Source organism: Protopterus annectens, chromosome 7.part0, assembly GCF_019279795.1.
Source record: "Protopterus annectens isolate FY-2018-M chromosome 7.part0, PAN1.0, whole genome shotgun sequence".
NCBI lineage: Eukaryota > Metazoa > Chordata > Ceratodontiformes > Protopteridae > Protopterus > Protopterus annectens.
Window position 1 is genome coordinate 1,653,732,090 of NC_056739.1, and position 26,627 is coordinate 1,653,758,716.

The 26,627-nt window shown below is 36.2% G+C and overlaps 1 protein-coding gene across 1 annotated transcript in view; it reads right to left on the bottom strand.

Moving 5' to 3' along the window:
* SEMA3B (semaphorin 3B) overlaps positions 1-26,627 on the bottom strand; it is an 898,347-nt gene that overhangs the window by 77,071 nt on the left and 794,649 nt on the right. Inside the window, exon 14 of the mRNA XM_044078181.1 lies at positions 16,178-16,219. Coding sequence (XP_043934116.1) covers positions 16,178-16,219 — 42 coding nt within the window. The remainder of the gene's footprint in view (positions 1-16,177; positions 16,220-26,627) is intronic.

A 26,627-nucleotide genomic window follows, 5' to 3' on the forward strand; every position in this document is an offset into this window, starting at 1 on the left:
ACCAAAAAACATGATGGCTGCTTTAATGATGTCCCATCTGACTAGATTCAGGAGAAAGCATGAACTGATTTTAAGCCATGACCCTGGAGTACTACACTTACACAAACCTCTGAAAAGCCTTACTGTTGAGTAGTGCAAAACTGTTCTACTGAAGAATGAGGAAGGGTCTAAGAATCATGACCACCCCACTTGTGTTCTACACAAAACCACTTGAGCAGTTTGTGCAGAGTGCAAGCTGTGAATCCCATCTTTTACTTATATAATGCTACAAAGGCTATAAGACACATAGTACAACAGGCTAATATATTACATATAAAATATAACATATTAAAGCAATGTGCAAACTACTAAATGAATGCATGTCATGGATGTGTTATAGTGAGCTGAAAATATCACAACACTGTATTTACCATTCAAATGATTTTCTAGAATAATGTCTTCATAAGCCTTCATATTTTCATACCATTCTTTATTACACAGTTTAGAATTAGACATACTGCATTAAATGACAGACTCTTTCCTATTCTGATATCTGGGTTTCAGAATTTTTAACATAAATTAGGTAGAAAAAAGTGCAGTTGTGTAAGCAAGTCACCAGTCGACATTCTAGTAAGGAAATTAGTCCTGCATTATTAATCCTTGTGCATGTGAATTAGAGGAAGCTGAATTTCTGGCCTTGCAGTCTAATTTCAAGAGGTTTGTGTATATGCCTAATGACCTGGGCTAGCACCCCCCCCCCCCCGAACTTATATATACCAACTCTGGGATCACCCTACCTTGGAGAAAAGGTAATATTCTGCAAAATGGCATCTCAAACTTGTTATGCATAAGTCCAATCTTTCAGTCTCCATATTTCGGGACTCGCTTCGATGGGTCCTGGCATTTCAAATGGTTATCCTCCTTACCTGCACTAGGATGTCATGGTGATGAACAGCTGAATGTGCATAAGCTGGGATACCTGTTGTCCAAGTCTTAGTCTGTATAGCCCTTGTTGACCTGAACTTGGCAAGGTAATGGTATGCCTCGTCATAACAACTCCAGGTAGTCCAGCAAGAGGTAGCAAAATGGCCTGTGAGCAATACTAACGAGTGCCCCATGCCCTTCATCCTACATCTCTTCTCTTATCTCATCCTCTCTCTGTATCTATAAAATACATTATCCCCATACATACATTGCTGTATGTAACACACACACACACACACACACACACACACACACACACACACACACACACACACACACACACACACACACACACACACTAGAAACTGACAGTCAAGATCAATATATTTTGTTTACTGTGAAGTATAACAAGCAAACACAAAAAGTTTAATTCTGCATCAAAAAATTCTCTTAAATAAAAATCCTTAGAGTTCTGATTTCAAGTTTGCCAAAGGTTCCAAGTAATTCCAGATAAACTTCAGGTAATCCTCCACACCTATGGACATGTGTCTTCCTGTTGCTCTGCCCTCTCTTTCATTAAGATGTATAGCTGGTATTTCCAACCATGAGAGTCCCTCTTCACCAAAGAGCAAACATCTCTTCCAGATTACTTTCCAGACAAGTACCACAAGAGTCACTTGGCCATAATACTTCCTCTACACTGAGAAAGAACCGTCTCTACTATGTTGTTATGAAATCTCCCTTTTAACTGCATTTCTGAAGGTGTCCCAAATCAGTCTTTACTGCAGAATGATCTCTGCTGGTGTATGATAACCATCATATCTGCAGCACACATAATAACTAGCACATTATATGCTGTACAAACAGCATTTCAAACAGGACAGAGACAGCATTACAATGCATTCAAGAGAACTTTCATAACTAATCAGCATTATTATTCATGCCAAAAATAACAATTTGTACGAGGAACACAACGTTTTTATAGTTTCCTAAAACACACACACACACACACACACACACACACACACACACACGCACACACACACACACACACACACTATATATATATATATATATATATATATATATATATATATATGTGTGTGTGTGTATATCATACCGCTCAACCTCTTAGTACAAGAAATCTGGACAAAGCTTGACAAAATGGGGGGACAAAGGCCCAAAAATAGGGACGTATTTTAAATATTGCTCTTGTAAATCTTGAAAGTTGCTAGAGTAACAGTGTTTGTTTTATACACTTTCTGAAGGATTTGAAGTCTGAAATTCAAATGTATGTCATTATTTAGTGACTTCGGTCATCATACCATAGAATCATAGGATCAGAGGATGATAGGAAGTTACTAGGCTAATGGTCCTAGGGCCCTTACAGGCCTAGTCAAGTTCTATCCTTGTTTCCATAATCAGCACCTATTGCCCCTGTCCAAGAGAGAAAAAGGTGGAACCACTGGGGTGAATTTAAGGTTACCCTTCCAATTGTCTAGATTGCACTTGAAGAGGGCCAAAAAGGTGCTCTACTTGCAATGCTAAAATAAAAAAAACTTCAACAGAATTACTGAAAATGCAGAAAAAAATCTCTTTTGTACTTTTTTTTGCATAGTTATTCTGAGATTACACAATACCAGGGAAAAGGTGAAAACACATTGCCCGATATTTTGTTATTGTGCAGTGTCATCATTGTTAATGCACCGCCCTTTCTATGTGTATGTTATCTGATCACTTGAATTTAAATAAGATACGATCAACAGGAGTACACTATGATCACATCTTAGGCAGCCATATATCTATATCTACATCTATATTTTGTCTATATATATATATATATATATATATATATATATATATATATATATATATATATATATATATATATATATATATATATATATATATATATATATATATATATAAAACAAATCCAGATACACAGAAAAACAGACATATATATATATATATATATATATATATATATATATATATATATATATATATATATATATAGTGAACAGCAACATTGAATACATTAGCAGACCATAAGAGATAAGGAAAAAATAGCAAAGGGAGAGGAAGGAAGGAATCTACACCATGGCACTGACCCCTGTATTAGAATATCTGTTGTTAAGGTAACTTACAACTGGTCTATGCTCATCTTAGGCATCACTGCTGCAGTCTGTATCACTGGCCATGGGAACAGTACTAAAGAATAAGAAGGCTTCATGGACAGAAAGCTTTCACAACATATCCTGTAGGACCGCAGTGTGCTCCTAGATCATACAACCCACCTTTAGTGCCTAGAAGAGATGTGAACACAAGAAAACATGACGGCTTCACAGCTGCCTTAAGGTTGAACATTCTTTATGTAGTCTGCTGTACTGGCTGCTGCTACGGTAGTGTGGGCTTTTGCTAGTATCCTCAGAGAGTTCCCGTTATCAAAACTGAAAAGTAATGCAGCTAGACTGCTATCCTGATAAAGTTTGCTTCTATCCTGATTTCAAGAAAAGAAAAACTCACAAAATCTGATGTGCCTGCTTGATTTCCTTTGTTCATGCTATATAGTAAATGAGCTATATGTGAAAAGTTCAGAAATATACAGAATCCTTTGCTTTTTTTTCCTGTGGGTTAGGTGAAAGACAAGACGTTGTATAGTTCAGCTGAGATATTGTTTTGATAAATTCTGGTTTGAAAACACGGTTACATCCAAGGCTCACCCTTTCCTTTTGGAAGAATGTACAGAGTTCCTTACACATAAGGTCTTGCAGTTCATTTATTTTCCTAGCTGTCGTAATAACAAGAAGTAGGTTTTCTGTTACAAAAACTTGACAGCCACTGATAAGTTTGGTTCAGAAGGAGACAGTGTTAAATTTTCAATTATGCCATTAAAGTTCCATGGGGAGGCATTGTTTTACTCACTGTTTTGAAGAGCAATATCCATTTCAGGAATTGCTTTACCTTAGAGTAGGAAGACACATGACAGTCCAGACAGAGACAAGCAGTAATGGCTGAGATATGTATTTTGGCAGTGGCCTGGGATAGGCCACCTGAGAAAAGCACCAACTGAAATGAAAAATCAGAAGGCTCCAGGGATTCTGTGGAGATACTCCAGCAGGAAAATCTCTTCCACTTGCATAAATAAGACATCCCAGTGGCTAGGGTTTCTTGTACCTTGTAAGATATGGAACACTTCTCCTGAGAACTAATTCTTGAAAATTCAAGACAAAATGCAACCTGAAGCCATTTAGATTGGGGTTCACCAGAGCCTCTTCAAGCTGGGTTACTAGGGTACAAGAACCACAGATGTCTTGGTCATTTACAAGATTTTAAAATGACAGCACCCCATTCACTTTGATCTTCTGCAACACTACGGCAAATAGTTTAATGCATAAAATTGTAAAGAAAACAGACCACCACTCTATAAGGAATGCCAAAAGCATTCACTGCCCATGCCTTTCTGCATGAAAACCTAAACAAACCTTCTCTAGCTAGCATTTCATTTCTGATACAAAAAGATCTATCAGTGGAGGGCCCCCGTTTCTGTAAAAGATAATAAAGGACTGTATGGGCCATCCTTTATTCACTGATGATGAGTCCAGTTAATTTATTTCTGCAATTATGTTCTGGAGTGATGTTAAATAATATATCTAGATATACTATCCCAAATGGAAGCAAGTCCCTACACAATCAAATCCATTCTACATAGATAATAATACTTAGGGCACCCTTGTTTGTTTATGTACTGCATTAATATGTTATTTTCAGTGACAGAGAAGTTAACTTGATAATTGTCTTCTCTCACTCAATTACTGTCTGTGATCCTTATGGTTTAGACTGTGGAGATAGTCACCTTTGAAGTCCCTTTGTGACTAGCAGCACCTTTGGGATTAGAAGAGACAACAGAAACTGTCAACTCAGCATATTGACCTGTGTTACCCTAAAGGATTTGTTGAGCTTAAAAAATCTACGAAGATCCTGTAATAAAATCAGTTTCCCTGTTTCTCTACAGAGAAGTTGATCTAGTAAAGGCAGTACCAGGTGTGGCTTCGAAGTTGAACTACAAATATCCTCAGAAAAGGAAGGCCTTCCTTGAAATTTAATTTTTTATCTGACAGATTTACTCTCCCTTACCAAACCGTTGCAAGTCAGCCTGAACCATTTCTGACTTCAAGTGGTGGCAAGAGGAAGTGAAAGAAGGGATGAAATAACTGAAGAGGTTGGGAGCATAATTAACACTGACCATTTCCTTTCTGTGAGGGGAGGTGACTTACCTCCTCTCCCACTACGCGGTTGTCTACTTCTGCCTCAGACATCTTTGTCTGCTTGGGTCTCATGGTTCCTTTTTTGCCTGAATGGCTTCCTGTGAAAAGAACTACTAATTAGCATGATACTTTCTATTAAACCATGGAATAGGATGGAGAAAGAATTGTTTCACTGACTATAGTTTTCCAATTTTCCTCAATTTTTTAAAACCTCTTGTGAATACAGGTGAAATAATATATCCAAGTCCACTGTATGTTTAATAGCCATCCCTTTACATCCTCTGGAATGGGCTACAGCCTTAACCAAGCATATCATCTGATTTCTGAACCAGCTAATGCTGTTCTGCTACAGGCATCCATTGAGTCATAAATTAATTTTTTGCCCCACTTACCCAGATTAAAATCTGTTTGACTTAATCTACAAACCCTTTCTTTAAGAGTTTCATGAATAGTCCTGTAAACCATGTTCTTAAGATTTTGTATTTTACCTTAGGTATTTTATATGTGGCTGGCAATTGATAGGCTTGGACGCCAAAGTTGAAGAGGTGTATACTATCTTCCAAGAATGATCTAAGACTGCTATCCTGAAATGTAATGGGGACTCTTTCTTTGGGGTTGAATTAAGTTGTTTATGTAGTAAACTCCATTTTATATTCACGACAGTTTGCTATACCAGTGGTGGGAGGGGAGAAGGAAAGGATAAAGATAAAGCACAGCATAGAGAAAAACTATCATTAATCAGAAACATGGCAAACCGTGATGTGTAGATGAAATCATAGCACACCTAGTTAACATTGATACAATGCAGGACTAGCTTATTGTACAAGGTTTGATATATGCAGGCAGCAAGGGACAGTGAACAATACATGTGATATATGCAAGATGCACTACTTTGGGGTAGATGTGGACTGCTCATTAGCTATGGAAAGTGGAAGAAGCAGATCACCCTCCCACCACTGGAGCAGCTGTTTAGTCCAAGTTTGAATGCCAATGTAAGGAGCACCACTGAAACAACAGAGAGGTTATATGGGAGACAGTAATTATTGCCAGAATGTGTGGAAGTCAGAATTGGCCTCTGATTTCTGCTAGCTTGGGAGAGATATGATTAAAGCTGTGATCCTCAATTGTACATCTGGGGGAACTGGTAGGACTATACATCTGTTGACAGACTGGATACAGACATTTGAGACAGGAAAATTTAGGGATATAATTATAACATACTGCATGGAGGTAAGCAGGGGTTATGATTACCATCAGACTGGGAGATAGGGCAGACTGGGGTCTGTGCTACCACCAGAATATGGAAGACTATGTAGGGTAGTCCATTCCTCAGTGGAACTGCGGTATGATATGTAGAGGAGTCACAGTGTTGCTGGGATGAGAAGGAGTAAGCAAGGAACCTTAGCTACTGCTGAGATGGGGAGGAGAGTGGCTGGATCTCTGATGGTTATGAGTGCTCCAGAGATGGCATGAATGAAAAGTAAGTTAGAGAAGTCTGACAATTACAAAGTTGTACAGTTGTGGATTCACTGGATATGACCAGAACAGGAGAGGGCACACTACCCTTGACAAAGTGTCCCAAAGCTGACTGGTTTTGGAAGTGTAAGTGCAATTGTTCAGGAACAATTTTATATCAAACTTAAAGTAGCAGTTTTAGAATTATGAGTTACAATTAGTGCATATTTTCTAAGGATCCTTTTGCATTTTCTTTGCCTTCTCAGCAGTGGTTAAGGTTTGTGGAAGCTGGGGCAGGGTCTTGCTGAACCCGCACTTACTTTGGCAGTCTAGACTCACTGCAAGGGGTGGATGTGCATTCTGTGTATAAGTCCTTCAGAAAATCTACTCAAAATTTACTTCAGCTAGCAAGGATTACTCCCTCAGGTTGATGAGGGCAAGAAGGTGTTCTTTTTCTAGTATTTAGTGAAACACAGTATAAAACTGGTAAGCACTATAGTAGCTCAAGAAAATATTTCTCAGCATGTGTGTTGAAAAAGATAATTTATCCTTTGTTCTTCTTTGCAGCCATAAGCAGTAAATTAACATGTGCAGCATTAAGTAGTTTTGCATAGATCTGTCTGGGGTTAGCTTCACTTTGAGTTGTCTGTAGCACTCTATGAACTCTTTCCACAGCAATTTCTTTTGCAAGAGATTTATCTTCAGTTACTAGTTCAAAGATCTCTGTTAATATTACAGGTAGTTGGGGTTGATCAAACTTTTCCAGAATGCCACGTAGTAAGATATTATTTCTCCTACTTCGAGCTTCTAAGTCAGGTACTTTTGTTGTAAGTCATTGATTATTTTTCATTTGCATTTACCTTAGCTTGTAAATCCTGTATCTGCTTCGAGTTCTCTTCAGTTTTATTTTCTATTTGTTTATTCTTGTTATGATTTGATCCAGGATTGAACCGAAGGAATTTAGCTTATTTGAAAATAACTTGAACTCATCTTGCAATGGTTGTAGTGCTGACTTAATATCTTCAAGTGTAAGTGCAGATTCAGCTTTGGTTTTAGTAGGCCCTTTGTTCAGCTCTTGCGTTGATTTATTTATTTTTTTGTCTCTTGGATATTACATCCTTCTCAGGGGTAGTTATAGAGGAAAGTTTCGTTTTTGTAGTCGTAGAATCCATGGTTTCTTGCTTAGTAGCCATTTCTTATTTGAAATATTGTTATATGCAGAGAAGGATATTCTCATGCAGCATCGGCCTTCCCCAGATTGAGTTCAGGTAAATACTTAGAAGAAAGTAAGGTTTAAAATTAGCTTTTTTATCCACTTTCCAATCATTTCAACATATTTTAACAGAAATACTCCATTCTTTTGACTTTTAAAGCCAGATGCAGGTTATTTTGAGCAGATAAACTTAGCTGGAACAGGAGCAGCAGAAAGTATGTGTTTAATGCTCGGCAGCCATCTTGAACTTCCCTCATGGAGAGGCTACAGGATCTCATTATCATAAGACTTACCTCAGCCGATTAAAGTACAGAGACAAGCTCTAGCCCCTTTCTGTGCTTTGCTAATAAAAAAAAAATATTTGTTTCCGAATGATATACCCAGCCACTCTTTCCTTTAACTATAAAGACCAAGAGCACTCTATACAGTCTGTGGAGGAGGCAAAGAAAACATTCATGCAAGTTTTCAAGGAAGTAGCAGTTATTTAAAACTTATGGCACAGCTTTTTAAAATAAAATAAAGAAAAATGTACTGCTTTAAAAAAAATGCAGCTTCTCTTTACTTTCTCAGATCTGTAAACAAATAAAGGAAGCTAACTGAGCTAAACGTACCCGATTTAATGCCCTGTTGTTTTTTCTGTCACTTTCTAGACATTCTGGAAATATTCCTGTCGTTTTTTATGGTTTTATCGTTTTTTTTTTTTTTTTTTTTAATTTATTTTCTTCTGCTTTAGATAACTCCATTTTCTGGGACTTGCGTTGCTTCCCGAGGTCTGAGGAGACCTACATAACAGCTCTACGACGGTTTCTTTAGTCTGATGGGCCATTTGTACACACCATAACTCAGAATTCAATGAAAATGTCGGCCGATGACATCACGAGGTCAAAGAGCGTGGGAAAAGAAGAAAAGAAGCAAAGCATTACTGGGAACGCTAAAATTGCAAAATACATCGTATTTATGAAGAAATGGACTATATTTTTACAGTTTGGGTTCTATGTGATGCTGAAAATGTAAGAACATTGAAGGATTTTGTTCAGGGTAATGTTAGTAACATTATTATTTAATTTAAAAAGCATTATGTCAGTGCGTGCTATATTTAGTTAAGGAATGTTATATATATATATATATATATATATATATATATATATATATATATATATATATATATATATATATATATATGTCTAGTTTATTCTAATGCCTGTCAAATATTAATTGATTAGTATTTAGTTTAATATTGTAGTATTAGTTAAATTGCTAATATGGTAACTAAGTATTAATTTAATTGTGTCAAAAATCTAATGCTGTAGCTAAATAAGTGATCTGTATCTTATAGGGTTTAAGTGTTTATTTATGTGTTCTATAAGCTTTATAAGTCTCAGGTATCTGCAAATGATATCCAAAGTTCAGCTGATTACTTTGTTTGGGTCTATAAATGGTCTTTCTGTTTATTGTAGATGTGTGTTTATTTTAGGTGTGGGATTGGGATTTTCAATAATAGATTTTAAAATAATATTTATAGATATGCCATTACCCTCGGAATGCCAGCTATAGTTACACTTGCCTGCTTACTACCTGTGATAAGATATAATATTATTTATTTATAGGGAGTTAGATCTAAACTAATATGTACAATCATAATATTATATACCGATCCAACCTTATGCACCTGTAAGCATAACTAATTCCATGTTATGATCTGCTAAAATGATATATATATTAAGTCTTTTAGAAATTATGATTCTTATACTCTTTTATTAACTATTCTAAGCATCCTTTTGCCTTTAAATGTCAATTTTAGATTTATATGTTAGTATTAAATAGTTTTTGGAGTGGCATAAGGGTGTAGTTGTGAATGCTGGGTGACACTTTGACTATCGCGGTTAGTATTTATGTCTCCCTGTTGCATACCTGTAGCAGTTATTTTATACAAAAATGTTTAGCAACAGTATACTTGTATCTTTTGCATTTGCAAATAAAATCATATCAGGGAGATGGGTGGTTAGGCACGGGTTGTAAGGTTAGGAACATGGATGTCAGAACACCAGTTTTGAGTACAGTTTATTTTTTATGTGTTAGAAAAGGACCTCTCATTATATGGACTGTTCCTAGTGAAACTAGTATCTCTGTTAACCTTATTTTGTTTTTATTGTTATTTTTTGAACTTATAGTTAGATGATTAGTGTGAATTCTTGGAATGTAAATTGTCTTCAGGACATTAAAAAAAAAGCTGGTTATGCACCTGATTTATCAAGACAAATCAAACATTATTTTTTAAAAGAGACTCATGTGACAAATGACCAATGGGACAATATTAAAAAAAGAAATTGGATTAAACAGATTATATCAGCAGGGAGCAGCCTTGCATCAAAATGTACAGCTATTTTAATTAAAAAATCCTTCACTGGAGAAGTGCTTGATACTAAATTTGATTTGAATGGAAGATGATGTTTATTTACTTGGTCATACCCACAAGTTAAGTCCCCGATTTTGTTTTTGAATGTGTATAGTCCATGTTCAAACCAACATTTGTTCATCCAGGAAATACATAATCTGCTACTTCCATACCATATTCATTTCTTCATTACTGGTGGCGACTGGAACACTCTTATTGATCCATCAAATGATAGCTCGAATAAGAACAGAAAACAGCCTACCCAAATAATTGCTTCTATTCAAGACTTGATGAATAGTTTTAATTTAGTTGACCCTTTTTTAATATCTGAGATTGACAGGGAGTCTAATAAATTTACTTTCTATTCGGCCTCACATAAGGTTTGGTCTAGGATTGATTACTACTTGATCTCAGATGCTTTCTCGACTAAAATTGCTAATTTTGCCCGAGGCCAGATCTATACCTGATCATTCAAATATATCACTTGGCATTAACCCTAACCAAAAATGGAATTATGACACTAAGATTTTCACTTGGTCACTAAATAGTAACATTCTCAAAAAAAAAAAAATGACGTTTTGCAGGAGGTCCATGAATATATAAAACACTTAGAAGCTGAATCATTGCTTTCTAATATCCCTTTAAATATACAATGGGCAGTGGCTAAAGCTATCATTAGAGGAATACATATTCAAAAAGAATCTTTTTATAAAAAGTAAGAGAGTCTGTACAGTAATAACCTCACAAAAGAGTTTAAAAAAATTGACGCAGAACTGCAAAAAGATTTTTCCCCTGATTTGGAAATTAAACTACATGGAATTCAGAAGGAAATATATTCCTTCCACCAACAAAACTACTCTTTGAATGAATTAAAGCTTCTACATAGATACTCAGAATGGGCTCAAACTCCATCCAAACCTCTAGCAAGACTAATAAATATCAAAGAAGGAGAAAACTATATAAAGTACATAAAGTATAAAGGAAAAATCCTGTATAGAAATAGTGACATTGTAAATTCATTTGTAGATATTTACACGGAAATCTACAATCCTAAAACTCAATTCCAAAAAGAATAGTACATAGACTTTCTCAATAGGCTTAAGGTCCCAAAACTATCTTCCACACAAATTACCCAGTTAAATGCCCCTATAACACTAAATGAAATAACTGCAGCTATTAAAAAAACTGAAACCTAATAAGGCGCCAGGCCCTGATGGATTTACAGGTGAATTTTACAAAACTTTCTGCAGTAATCTTACAAAAATCCTACTTAACATGTATAATCATATCATATCAGAAGGGATTACGAAGAAGTATATGAATAATTCCAAAACTATTTCCATCCCGAAACCGAACTCTGACAAATCAAACCCTCTTAACTATAGGCCTATTGCCCTTATAAATGTAGACATGAAAATTTTAGCTGCCATTTTTGCAAATAGAATTAAAAAAGTGATGGCGTCAATTATTTCTCCAGAGCAATTGGGTTTTATAAAGCAAAGACAACTTTGTGATAATACTCTCACTTTGCATACATTATTAATGTTCCTTGAAAAGGATAATCATCCAAGATACGCTTTAACGTTAGATGCAAATAAGGCCTTTGATAATGTGTATCTCAACTTCTTATATGCAACAATGGAATACTTTAATTTCCCAGATATGGTCATTAATACTATTAGGATGATGTATAAAAATGCCTCTACTTCCCTTTATATAAATAAAACATTATAAAATCCTATTAAAATTACAAATGGCATCAGACAGGGGTGTCCGCTATCACCCTATCTTTTTAACTTGCATCTTGAACCTTTTCTTATCTGGATCAAACAGATGACCTATCATCACATCCCAAAAATCTATAACATCGAAATAAAGTACTCGGCATTTGCAGGTGACCTTAACATTTACTTTGAGCTTCCTAACACAGACCTCCAGAAAGTTCAAAACTCTAGTGATCTCTTTTCTAATGTTGCTAACTATAAACTTAACCCCACCAAATCAGCCTTTTTTTCCTTTGAATCCTAAGAAGCACATAGAATACTACTTCCCCCTTTCTGACATACCTCTTAAATATTCATTAAAGTATCTGGGTATAAACTTCACACACTCTCATCAAGAACTTATGAAAACTAATCTTTATAAAGTTTGGGATCAAATAAACAATGATCTAACCAGATGGAAAAATATTAACCTTTCACTGTTATCAAAATCTGCGATTATAAAGATGAATATTTACCTAGAATTCTTTTCCATCTAAACTCTGTTTTTCTTAATATTCCAAAAAACTTCTTTCGTAAAATGGAGACCACAATTTCTAAATTCTTATGGTTCCCTAAATCAACCAGAATATCATATAGGAAATTAACTATCCCAAAAGCTAAGGGTGGATTAAGTCTTCCAGATTCCAGTCTGTATTATCAAATAATTGTCGTTTAATAAAAATAGCTAGTTATGATCCATATGACGAATCTTGGTCTCCAATATGGGTCAAGATCTGGTATAACTATATACGTTCAGTCAAAATTAATCCTCAATCTATCCCCTTTCTCACACCTGTTGGTGAATTTAACATTAAGTATTTGCCTCTTCTAAAAACACAAAATTCTTATTTTTCATGATCTGATGAAATCCCTTAATTTTCAAAATACAATCCCCATTCTTCAACCCATACATCTGAATCCAAATTTAGAAATCAATAATAAAATGATTGACATATCTAACTTTCCTATTATCAAGAAGGCTACAGTCTGGCATTTTTATAATACAAAAAATGCAGCAGAGGTTAAAACTTTATTTGGGGCTCCTAATAAATATGATCCTATTTTAAGACAACTCAGCTCACTTATAAAACAAAAATTCACTAAATACAGAGTTATGGAACAAGATATTCAATTAACACAATCAATCATTAATTTGCTCTCCCTAAAAACAAAATTATCTCACATACTTATAAACATGTGTCGTCCATGATACATAGTCATACACTTTTATTTAATACTGGGATTCAATACAGGATGAAATCTCTAGCGAAGCTAAGTATGAAGCAATCAGAAATACACTAAACTTGACCCCCTTCAAAAATCTAATTTACACACAACTAATGATAAATAATAACTCTTACTACACCCCAGCCATTTTACAAAAATTCGGATGTAATAAAAACTTAACATGTCCTTTCTGCACTCTCCCTCATGTTGACATAATACACATGTTTTGGAGTTGTAATACCATCTATAAACTCTGGTGCTCCCTCAGAATTCAATTAGAAAAAATGGGGTATGACAAAACTACATTTTCTTGGCATACTGTGATCCTTAATATTGTTCCTATTCAAATCAAAGGTATTCGCCATAATGTTCTTGTCTCAGTTTGTGCTCTCCTTAAACATTTCATTACTAAAAATTGGATCAACCCCTCAGCAATTTCATGGGAAAACTTTAATGATATGGCAATAAAATATATATCAGTGCACAAAATGTGCACAAATAGCAAAAAGAAAAATAATTATTTAAAAAAATATTGGGAAAATCTCTTTGATCTAATCCGGAATAAGTAAAATCCAGCAAAATTTTTTCTTGTACATTTGCATTCCAAGCTGGATCCTTTTTGTACTAAGTACAGTCCAAAATTATTTGATAATGTAAACATTCCACTTTACTAATTGTCGTAAGACATTTTATTTGGAGAGGCCCTCTGACATCCATGTTGTAAATATATTGTAAATATGGTGTAAATAGGTTTTTAGGATATGTATAGTTTAGTTTAGGTGGTGTACCCCCAAAATGGTTAACAGTTTATACTTTATATAATAGTATATTACCTGATTAAAGTTATCCTCCTCTTGGGAGGCCTGATTCATATTTGTATTATGTTTTTCTGGGGCACCCTAGTGAATGTTTTACCTGATCAGGAGTAAGGTACTTGTTACAATAAATGCTTGTCTATAAATCAAAACTTGTTGTTAACTGTTTGCATTAATTTAGAATGTACTTTACTTTTTTTTCTTGTACTGATGTACCTTACAAGTTCCTTATCTTGTATGTATTTTCATTTTTTGTAAAAGTTTTAAAACTAATAAAAATATTAAAAAATATATATATCCTTTGTTGACCAGATTAGTCCCAATAAGTTAATGGCTTCTTTTCAGGGGTAATGATGTGGTATTTTATACTACCAGGAGAAATTTGGTTAGGGCACTGGAGAACTGCCCCTTCACTTTTAAATAGGTACCATGGGATCTTTTACATCCACCCGAGCTGCCAACAACTCAAGCTGATTTGGACATGGTTTAACATCTCATCTGAAGACAGACGCATTGAGGAGTGCATTAGCATCCCCTTATGGTGCACTGCAGTATCAGCAATCCATCTCCTTGGTGTGAGAATAAAACCTCTAACCTTCTACAACAAGGGTGCGTTTGCTACCTGTTGCACCACTGACAGTGTCAAGATTAAAACTTATTTTCACATTTTCTAAGATACAGGTATGTTCATTTTCTAAGTGAACGAGACACTTCCCATGATATAAACAGGCATTCATCAGTCAGTGGATTTTCAACCACAATGCAATGAACTGGCAAATAGGCCTTCCTCTGTGATGAAGAGTAAGCATGAACAACTATTACATACTAATTGCACTGTTGTGTTTCCTGAATCAGTGGCTCACTGTATGGAGTCAGATCACAAGACATGCCGACAACTGCAGTGCTTCAACTGGTTAAAACCAGTCCTATTACCAAGTACTATCAAATAAAGCATGACCCCAAATCAAGTGAAACAGTAAGTGTGTCAGTATTCTCATACCAAAACTATCTTCATTAGCACCTCTGACATGCACATTGTCTTTATCCTGTCAAAAATTTACAGACAATAAAATTAACTAGTTTAACAAAAAAATTCTTAAAGACATTAAAATGGCCTGTCTTGCACATTAAAAGTAACTCCAAAAGGTAAGGTTCATAATCTTAAAAGCATGTTTGTTAGCCATAGTAAGTACCCCACCTTGCTATTCACTTTGCATTTTCAAATAGAGTCTGAGGTTCAGAAAGTGGCCCTAATTTTTGTGTGTGTCTTGAAAAAGTGTAGCATCTCTGCTAATGACATATAAATTATGAGTCACATAGAGTTGACAGGAAACGTACCACACAAAATGATTCCATACACTGAATATGGTAAAAAGTGAAGGGAAAAGGAATTAGTATAATAAATGTAGAAATGTATTCTAAATAACTAGAAGATTTATAAAACATAAAGGGAACTGAAAACCCAAATCAATCACTCAGTTAATAATGAAAAACACTATTACTAAAAATCTGTATTAAACTGGGATTAAAAATTTAAAAGCCAACATTTAAGAAACTTGTTTTCCTTTTAGCATTGTCTTGTAATTCATTTAAGCTGTATAAATACATGTTATCTTACAAAAAGTATATAATATAAAAAGTATATAATGATGACAGCTTAAACTCCACTGTCTTATACAACTTAAATGGCATACTTTATTATTAGTGGAATTTTGTTTAAAGAATCAAAATAGAGCACAAAGTGTGTGTGTGTGTATTTGTGTGTGTGTGTGTGTGTGTGCGTGTGTGTGTGTGTGTGTGTGTGTGTGTGTGTGTGTGTGTGTGTGTGTGTGTGTGTGCGTGTGTGTGTGTGTGTTTGTGTGTAAAACATAAGAGGTGCCAAGTGATTCTGTCCAGGAGATGAGCTGGTCACAATGTATTAATTTCTGACAGAGATAAGACAGTATAGCTTTTTCACTGGAACATTAGTCCTATTAGTGTCCTTACTTCCTTACACATCTGTTGCTGCATTACTTCATTTATTTTTGACTCTGTTGCTCCTGACCACTGATTTTACCTTTTTTTTCAATGTATGTATTACCACATGACATCCTCTTCACATTAACCTCATTTTCTCTCAGCCTTCAAACACTTACCCTTTTGGATGACAGCTCCAGGTTTGTAACTGGTGTAGAGTTCTAAAAAAATAAAAATAAATAAAAATCTTTTTATAGCTGCATCTCAGAATTCTCTTTTCTCATGGGATTATAATTCTTCCATTTAAAATAAAGCACATATGATATTTAAAAGTACAGCCTGAATGAATATTTCAAGCATATTCCTCTTTCCAACTTCACAGAAATGTAATATTGTATGCACAGAACTTCATTAAGTTGACTAGAAATAAGAAGGTTGTGTTAAATAAAATCATCAATAAATGTATACAAAAAGAGGTCTTTGTCTGCAGGACTACAACCTTTACTACCTCAAAAGCAAAGAATGTTTGGAAGCACATGTTATATACATCTGTGTGACATCCCCATTTGAATATATCCTGAACAGAAAAGATTGCATCACTGTTATCCCTGTTTGGACTCCAGCAATACATTCGGTGACTGTTTTACCCTGATTCTTCTTTGGCCACTGGCTTCATGGTGACTCTGAAAATAAGATCATGTGAGTGTCAGTAACATGAAATGCAGAACCCTTTGCTTGTCAGAGTGACCGCTACAAAAGCAAAAAACGTCTAATTAAGCCTTCGACCTTTCACATGTATCAGCCATGTTCTGAAAGGGGTGTGAGACAGCTTGTCATAATAAGCAGCATGACACAGGACAAAAACATACAGTAAAAGGAAAAGCAGTGAAATTATATATGTGCATCCTTTAGGTAAGCATAAATGATAAAAAGTCTTACAGATATCATGCAGAACTGCAGATAAGCTTTGTGTATATCAGCTACAAATGGAACAGTCAGAATAAAGCTGTCAAGCTCCAAAAAATTTAAAGAAAAGCAAGAAAGAATAAATTACACTGTTTAATTTGCTGCCAGAAACATTTAAAAGCTGAAATGGAGCATCCCTGCTACTTTTAATTCTTACAATGATCCTTTGTTGGACTTGGTGCTGTCGTGATGTTTAGAGAAATAACATGTCAGACCATCGTAACTGGTACTTTATAGCTTATTCCCATGTTGAAGGTAATCATTTTTCTATGTATTATTTATTTCTAATTTTTTAACTTATTGCTTCAAAAATAACAACAAGGCATAGAATTTTATACAGACTACATATTTCACTTTCTAGCAAAGCCTAACTATATAGCGTCATAGAGACTGACTCTGCAAAATAAAAGGTAACAGACGAATTGGCACACATCTAACTATTTAAAAATTAACTTCAGTTATTAAAAAAAAACTGGGAAAGTCAATAAGACGCAACACTGAAAATTAAGGCAAGCCAAGCAGTTCCGAAAATTTACAAGGTATTTCCACAGGACTGGAAATGAGGAAGTAGAAAAAAATGATACATTACATATTCAATATGAAAAGGCATATGTAGAAAGGAGACATACATTTAATTAAGACAACCCTTAACAACTAGTTCTGTGCTCCTTTTCAAATGCCAGTCCCCTTCACCATCCTATCCACTTTGACTTACATGCACATCAGCTATCAAACTGATCTGCCCAACAGGTAGCAGTCTCAAACAGGTATCGATCAGCAGTAGTGGTTTGCTAATTTCCACACCAAACTTGCAGTTCTTCCATAGGTTTAGATCAAGTCTTAGTAGTTCTGTTGACTGATACATACCAGTTCCAGAGGTTGTGTCAGTGCCAATGTCAGTGGGTCAACAGGTGGCAACATCAACTTATTGCCAAGAGAATCAGAAGGCTGTGAGTTCCAATCCCAGAGAAGGTGCATGAATTTATGTTGCAATACTGACACTGCAGTGCAGTATAAAGGGTACTGCACTCCTGAGATGCCGTCCCTTCTTACGAGATGATAAACTAAAATCCCGTCTCTCTGAGCTGGTGGTAGCCCAGGAGGCTGTGATACATCTCATTGCGGTTATCCAAAAGGTAGGCAAATCTCCATGGGATCCTAGCCAGACTTCTACTAATTAGTAAGAATACCTTATTAGTTTTTCCCTGGAAAAAGCCAAGCCTAGTGGAATTAACTAAACAGCAAAATTAATGAACTGTTAGCTACTGATAACAATATTTTAAACAGTTCAGTAAGCCGATTTCTAAAATATAGGTCTCTGTTACGACTGTCGTCAAATAATTGTAAAACATCACTCAACATGTCAGCTTTCTGCTAGTGATTGTGGCCCATAACAAAACTTTGCTGCATAGCTGAAGCATTTAGTGTAATCTTTGAAAAAATGTGGTAGTGTAAAAGCACATCCTCATCCATCTGTCCCTTACAAGTCACTACCCTCCCCCAGTGCCAAACATACACATTCCAAACAGTGAGTATGGTTCACTGCACCAGACTGGAAGCCTAGGAATTGATAACATGGGTAGTGCATGTGTTATAGCATGATATACATGTTAAAACCAGGGTAGACTTATTCATACATGTATTCAGTCATTTGGTCATTTTCAATTTCCACCTACCCTACTCATGCTCACAACAGAGCTGAAGCCTATTCATTTCAATTAGTGGACTTCAAATATGGAATAAGTCCTTGAAAAGATGTCAGTCCCTTACAGGCTACACTCACTCACGCATAAATTCTATACACATCTTCAGGCAATTTAGAGTATCACCAGTTAGAGCACACACATGTCTTTGAGATGTAGGAGGAAACAGGCCACCACAGGAAAACCCAGAAGGGTACAGGAAAGTCCCACAAACACTGAACATGCCCATCAGGATCCAAACTAGACTACCAAAAAAGCAATACATGGCAATTGTAACCAGAACTGCACAATAGATACTGTAGAAAGTACATGTGCCTTATTTCTAGGTTCCGTTACGTTACACTCAGGTTATCCATAAGATATATATATATACACATATATTTATACATATACATAGACACAAGTATACAATTTAAAAGCACATAAAGGAAATTTTGACAGGGTATGAACAGGTCAGAAAACTTGATGGGTGTTTTAATCAATGGACTTCCCAGCAGTCCAGCACAATTAAAAATAATGCCCAAATCAATGTCTAGTTGTGAGTTTTGGGGTCCAAAGCAGAATGCTTCATTTCACAATAAGAAACATAAAAATCTTAATATTGCAAATGATCACCTCAGCAGTTATCATAAGTAGGTCATTTTCTAATATAGTTCATTACAATTTTTTTAATCTATATACTATAGAATGCATGCTGGAAAGGGCAGGGAATAAATATTACTGCAAACCCAGCATACTGTAAAGAATTAATCACATCCGATCCAACTTTTCAAGTCTATGTATGTTTTAACAGCTGTTCAGTTCACAACTGAGAATGTGTTGGTACGTGTATCCTTTTAAATATTAGAGTCATAAAATAATTATACATTTTAGAATATCTTGGTGTAAAATAGTATCTCTGCTCACAATGAATATGGCTTTGGTAACAAAACTAACAGTGACGACTTCATTAATTCTTAATACCAAATCTTCAGCAAATCATCCACCGTTGACGATCTCAAGAACTTTTCTGTCAGAAAAAAGTTGTTTCATAGGCTAGACACAAAATGATATTTTCAGATAGAAGTGTTCACTTACTGTGGCATTGTTTGCAAGTACGGGAAACAGCTTCGTCAAAATATTCTGTGAATATACTAAGAACTGGCAAAACTATATGTGGTTGTTTAATATGCTAGTAGGAAAATCTGCTTTTAACCATTTCTGGAGTACACCTTTAAGTTAAACAAATTCCTACATCTTCACTGATACTATTTTCACAGTAAACCTTCAAAAATAATTTCTGAATCCTTGCATTATGAACAATGGTATTGCAGAGCTGTGTCTGACTATACTACTTCAGAAATCAAATGCAGCGTTGTGCAATTACAGAGTTTGTGAGGTAAGGAAGACTTGTAGATACTAAGCTGAAAACCTGAAGTGAAAATGTAAAGGAATGGCTAAGGTATGACATGGATGTTTATTAAAATACTGAAAAAACACTGTTGGTATCTCACAGAAGCTGATGAGTAAGGATATGTTTTCAGATGAGGACTGAGACCTCCACCAGAACACTTTAACAGTTGTGGGATGGGCACCAACAATCTTGGTGAAAATAAATCTTGACAAAGCCTAAAATAATTCGGGGGAATCAAGTCCAAAAATGGGGACATATTTTAAACATTGATCTTGTAAATGTAGAAATTTGAGTTGCTACAGTAACAAGATTTGTGTTTGTGTGCATTTTGTGAAGGATATGAAGTCTGAAACTCAAGTGTATGTCATTATTTAGTTACTTAAATCCCCAGTGATTTGTCAGGAAAAACACAAATTTTATGAGGAAGAGACCAAAAACATGAGAAAAAATTCTGGACATTGTAAGAAAATCTGGACAATCAAGGGCTGTGTGTGTGTGTGTGTGTGTGTGTGTGTGTGTGTATACATTGGGGGGAGGGGGTTGGGAGAACACTTATTGTGACATTTATTTTCATATTGGAGGAAAGGATATCCCTGGGATGTTTCTGATATGTGTGGTTACAATGGGTGAGTAGGTGAGGGTTAACAGCAGCTGGTGGTGTAGGAGGAGCTTGAATTTTCAGACTGGGACTAGGATTTGGATATCCTATTAAACTGTCAATAAGAGCTTAAGATTGTCCATCATTAAAGGATTACAACAGATTTGTTAAATGCTTTCCTCAACTTCTCTGCCGTTTTCCTCCCTATTTACAGCTTCCTGCATAAACAAACAAGAATGCAGCATTTAGAAAATAGAAATTCCCCTTAGTTCTCTAATCCAGCCCTACCTTAGCGTACAGGAATGTTTTCACTCTTAAAAACATTCTCTTGCATTTCAGTTAAGCTTCCAGGAGTCTCCCAATTATTGACGTCATCGCGGCCAGGCAGTGGAGGTATATATTTTTTTAATTTCCCTCCCCCGAAGTGACATCACCACAGCCGGCCTCTGCTTCTCGGTCAAACAGAGAAACCCACCCATTCTGTGATGTCACAGCTGCCTTGTCCTTCCCCCAGCCTTGGAATGCTCAAATACAGCTGCAGGAGGTAGGGAAGTTCTTGTGTTCGTGTTTCTACTACGCAGTGTTTTTCAATCGGAACGTGTTTTTCCCAAGCCTTGCCTGTATCAGCTTATCCTCGTGGCCTGATTTATTTGCAAGTCAACTTTTTTACAACCTAATTCATGATAGTTTCTTCTGCCTTGTTGTCTTTTACTAGAACAAGGCTTTACAACTTGTCCGTTTTGTGTTTTGCTTCTGTAGTGGATTCACGGTGTGCACGTGGTCTTGGTAATAGCAACCGATTTATTGTAATAGCTGCAAATGATTTGCAAAAGGTGCATGTGTTTTGTGCGCATAAGTGTTGTGTATGTATGGTTCTAATGATATATTCATATGGTTCATGAAGTTATTATATGGATGCGTGTGTATATGTTTATACATATGAGTGTGGATATGTATGTGTGTTTGTGTATGTATGAGTGTGAATATATGTGTGTATATATATATGTCTCTATGTTTTGTCTTTATTTTCGCTTGTCTTTCCTTTTTTCCCCGATGGTTTTGAAGGACCCAAGTGTGTTATAGCCTGATGGACAAGTTGTTGTTATATTTTGAGTCTTTTGCTATTCCTTCATCCTGGTCAGAAACGTTATTAAAAAAAAGTGAAAACACAGGTCTTCCGAAGTAGTCGCAAGCTCCCTGTTGATTTTAAACTAGCGTTTGTTACTGCTTTCCCGCTCGAGTGAGAATTTTTACTTGCTTAAATGTCCTTGAGAAGCCATGAGCAATGAACTGTTGTGGACAGGTTCGTGGTGTTTTATTTATTTATTTTTTTTGGCATGATGAAACAGACAGTCTCGATTGAACTTTGATCTCTGAAGCATTACTTTGGATGCGATTTTAAAGTGGCAAAAGCCAAAGTTGTAAAATATGGGGAATACATAATCTACCTAGCTCTTTTAAAATTGCTAAGCTGTTTTTTTTTTGTAACTGACTCAACAGCTTAACTAGTGACTTAGGGAGTAGATTAGTTCTGGATATGCCGAGATCAGTCTTATTTTTTATTTATTAAGCATGACACACACTGAGCCTGTTAACCAAACACTTATTTAAATCATCCAGCAGTTCCCAATTTGTGGCATGTGTCCATCTGTCACAAATATGCAATCTTCCTAAAAGCATTACCCATATAGTCAGATTTCTTACTTAGAACATGCATAATTTTTCTGTGTGTCTGTGTGTTTCTGTGTGTTAAGCCTATAATCCATTACCTATTTGGGCAGCAGATCTGGTGTATCAGCCTGCTATATAAACCTCAAGAGAGGTGCAGGCTTCTTTGTAACTGCAATCTCCAGCTGGAGTGCCCTAAATGTGACACCAATGCCCTACTCCCACTTTAGCTACGTCATTCGCATTCCCACCCACAGTCTCTCTTTTTCTTGTATTTCTTCAATCCGGTCTTCTTTGTGCTCCCAGTGTAAACTGGTGTTGGTTGTGATACTTTGCTAATTACTTCATGCTTGTTTAGTTCTGGATGAGTAAGCTATTACTTTGTCTTGGCAAGAAAGTCTATAGAATTTTCCACTCTGATTGCTGATTTATAAGGGAAGAATGCTGTGGTTTTATTATATAACGTGCAACTGTTTTCCTTGACAATTGGTATCAATGTCTGTTTAGAGTTTGAAAGCCATGTTAGTAGCACTTCAGGATGCATATGTATAGATGCAGAAGGCTGTGGGCTCTATTCCCACAGCATGTAGATGGATTGCTGATACTGTGTTGGATTTCATAGGCTCATAGGTTGATACTAGGCTATCTGCCCTAGGGCATTTATAAGCCTAGCCAGAGTGTGTTTGGCTTTTGCCACCCTTTTAGATTTGTTGAGTGTGCCTCTGTATAGTAGGTCACAGAAGATAGCCCTTTTAAGGTTAGTTTACTGTACCTCTGTCTAGTAGGGACACAGAAGAGATCCCAGGGGTAAACCTACGATCTCCCACCCACTCATCAAGATTTCTCTTGAAGAGGGTCATTGAGGGGCTCTGCCTAACATGGATAAGTAAACTTTATATAGTGCATCAAATTAGTCTTTAATGGGTGAGGCTGTTATTGCTTATGTGAGCAGTGTATCTGTTACATGAATAAAAGGTGACAGTTGTATTTGGTTCTGTTTACGGGCTTGTATATAAGTAGTGAACACTGTCTGCTTGCTTTGTCTGATACATCTCATCAGTTGATTTTTATTTATTGCTTTGCATTTACTGAGAATGGTGAGCACCTTCATGTACTTACTATATACTCAGCAGTATTTTTCTTCAGTAACCTGTTTGCTCCTTTTATACTAAAATGTTGGTGCTAAAATAACTTCTATCTTGTGTTAGCCTAGAAAACAAGTTGGTGTTACCTTTGTAATTGCAGGACATGGTATGAAAATTAATGCATGGTGTCTAAAGTTCTGTTCTAATGCTTTAGATTTCTTTCACTTTGAACAGCACTGTGCTGGTTTGCCAAATGATCTATTACTTATTATAGTTTTCTTTTCAGTTTTTAATATGTCAAGTCTCCTGATGCTTATTACTACTTTTCAGCCTTTTCTGTACTGCATGTGCAATGCCCTTGCTGGATTGCAGCTAAGTGTAAATGCCATCATATGTGTTGAAGTATTCTTCATTTACTTTATCTGTGGACAGACTGCTTTCCTATCAGAGCTGCTTGTTTGGTGAATTGTGAAGTTGCAGGAGGGACAGTCTTTACTAGGGCCAGCATTGAAGGTTTCAGCATTTTTGTGCATTTTCTGTGTTTTGTGCTTGATTACTATAATCCCACTTTTACACTAATGCTTAACTCTTTTTCCTTTAAATGTAAGCAATAAAATCTTGTCTATTGTTTAACCCTGAAGGATAGCAAGCATTTAGCCTCACATATTCAAGCCACTCTAACTCATCCTCTGCATTAAATATATATTGAAATCCTTGCAATTCCTCTAAACCTAGAAACTTAATCCAGTTTATGTTTGTAAAATTTATAATGCTTTGCTAATGCATTTTTTCATCACCTATTTGAACAGCATGCTTATGTTCATAGACTTGTTTATAGAATTTCCGAGTAGTTCACCCTGTATAAAATGATGTGCAGGTTTTGCAAACACTAAAACTACAACTACATATTTAGATTTACACGTAAGTAGGTGAACAGCAATGACAGAGATGAGAGCTCTTCTGATGGCTTTTCAGGACTTTCACTCTGTTTTTTTCTCCAGGGCCTCTGTGTTCATGGACAATGCCACAGTGATGTGGTATATCAACAAGCAGGGAGGAATGAGCTCTTACCTTCTTTGCTGGTTGGCACTTCTGGTATAGGATCTTTCTGTCAAGTGACTCTTCAGGCAGTTTTTGCCTCCCCTCACAGCACACAGCTTCTGTTTTCTGCTGGAGTCGCAGGCCTCCTGGTACAGAAGGTGGACACCATCTCATTCTTTTGGAAGGGGGTGTTTCTTTATGCATTCACTCCCCTTCCTCTATTTCCAAAATCCCTGTTAAAAATTATACAGGATGCTCCCAAAATCTTGTTTGTGACTCCCCTTTGCCGGCAACAGCACTCTTTTCCTCGTCTGCATCCAACCCAGAGTAATCAGCACAAGTTACCTCACAGAGTGGATCTAATCACACAAGACAAGGGATCTTTTATCCATCCCCACTTATCCACACTTGAAATGACATTGTGGATGATAGGATTTTGATTCACCATTGACACAATTTCTTTCTCAGGACATGCTGCAAGTTCTGCAGGTGGCTGGGAAACATATGACTAGGAAATCCTACTTATCCAAATGGAGGAGTTTTTCTTTCTGCTGTCTCTCTGAACCTAGACCCACTTGCTCTCGATGCTTCTTTGGTTTTCTTTGTTATTTGGGTGAAATGCTCAATGCTGGTTTGGCATATGCTTCTATTAAGGCCCACCTATCTCTGCTTGTCTACTTTTTTCATAGATTCATAGGTAAGTACTAGGCTATTGGCCCAGGGCCTATATAAGCCTAGCCAAAAGGTACCCTGGCTTTCGCCACCCAAGAAAATTATTTTCATGTGCCACTGTCGAGCAGAGCCACAGAAGTGATTCCCAGAGTGAATCTCCCATCCAATCATCAAGATTTATCTTGAAGTGCTAATGAGGTCACTTAACACTTACCATGTTAATATTTTCTGATTTAGAGGTATAAAGTATAGTAGAGACATGGCTGAGCTGGAGGTGGGGTGATACACTGCACATCTCCATTGCATGCCCACCTTCTGGGGATACCATTAGTTCTGCAGAAGGGAGAGTGGAATAGATAGGTCATAAATGAGCCCCCTTTTGGACAGATGCAGAGATATGCTGAGATCTGGATACCTAGTTGCACAGCCAGCCCCAGGTTGAGTCCAGTGGAAAGGATAAGGAGCTGGTAGACCCAGCATGGACAGCTATTGGGGTGCTGAGCTGGTGCTATGAAGTGACTGTGGTGGTGGGGAGGCAAACAGTGCCTGCTATGAGTTACTTCAGACTCATGTAACCCAAAAGAAGGGCTATATATTTGAATATGCTTTCTGGTGTTGAAAAAGCGGTCTTTTTTGGCTTTGGCCATTAGAAGGTTGCCAGTATCCCTTTATTAAATCTAATATGGTCAACAAACTCAACTTCCACCTTGTCTATTAGCTCATCAACCCTAGATATTGTGCAGCTGTCATATTTCTGAAATACTGTTCAGCTACTTAAAATCTTAGAATCTTAAAAAGAGCCCAATAGCTTTGCATTTAAAGTAGTATCTTCAAGGCAATTTTATTTCATTGCAAGGTTGTATTTTGGAACAAATGACAGTAAAGATGGGGTAAAAATGTCAGAAAAATTGTTATATAAAGAGGCTGTGTATATTTTACAGTATAACACTTCAGTACATTTGCTTTAAACACTGAGTGCAATTGGAAATATTTAATTGTTTTACTAATAGAGTAATTATGTCATGTGTTTTAGACTTTGTATATATATTACTTTTGTTTTATTTTTATGATTTATTTCTCTTGAAGGTGTTTAGCCAAGGCGCTAGACGTGATGAAACAATTCTTTTTATCCAGTGGCCTGTGGTTTTGTTTATGATTGTATTTTGCCTGGGTGAATTTCTTCTACTTTTAATAGTGAGAAATGACTCCTCATTTGACATTGACCTAAACTGCCTAGTAGTTCAAATAACACTGGGCATTCAAGCCAAAATGCATGTAGCACACTGCTAAATCTGGTCTGTCTACCATCATCTTGTCTGTTTCCTTGAATCAACACTTAAAATCTATGACCATACAAGACAGTACATATTCATTTTACTAAGCAAACTAAATCTTGATTCTCACAAACCCTTGTGCATGTCTTTGGAATGTGGGAGGAAGCCAGAGTACCTGGAGGGAACCCACAAGAACACAGGGAGGATATATCAACTCGGCACAGAAGGC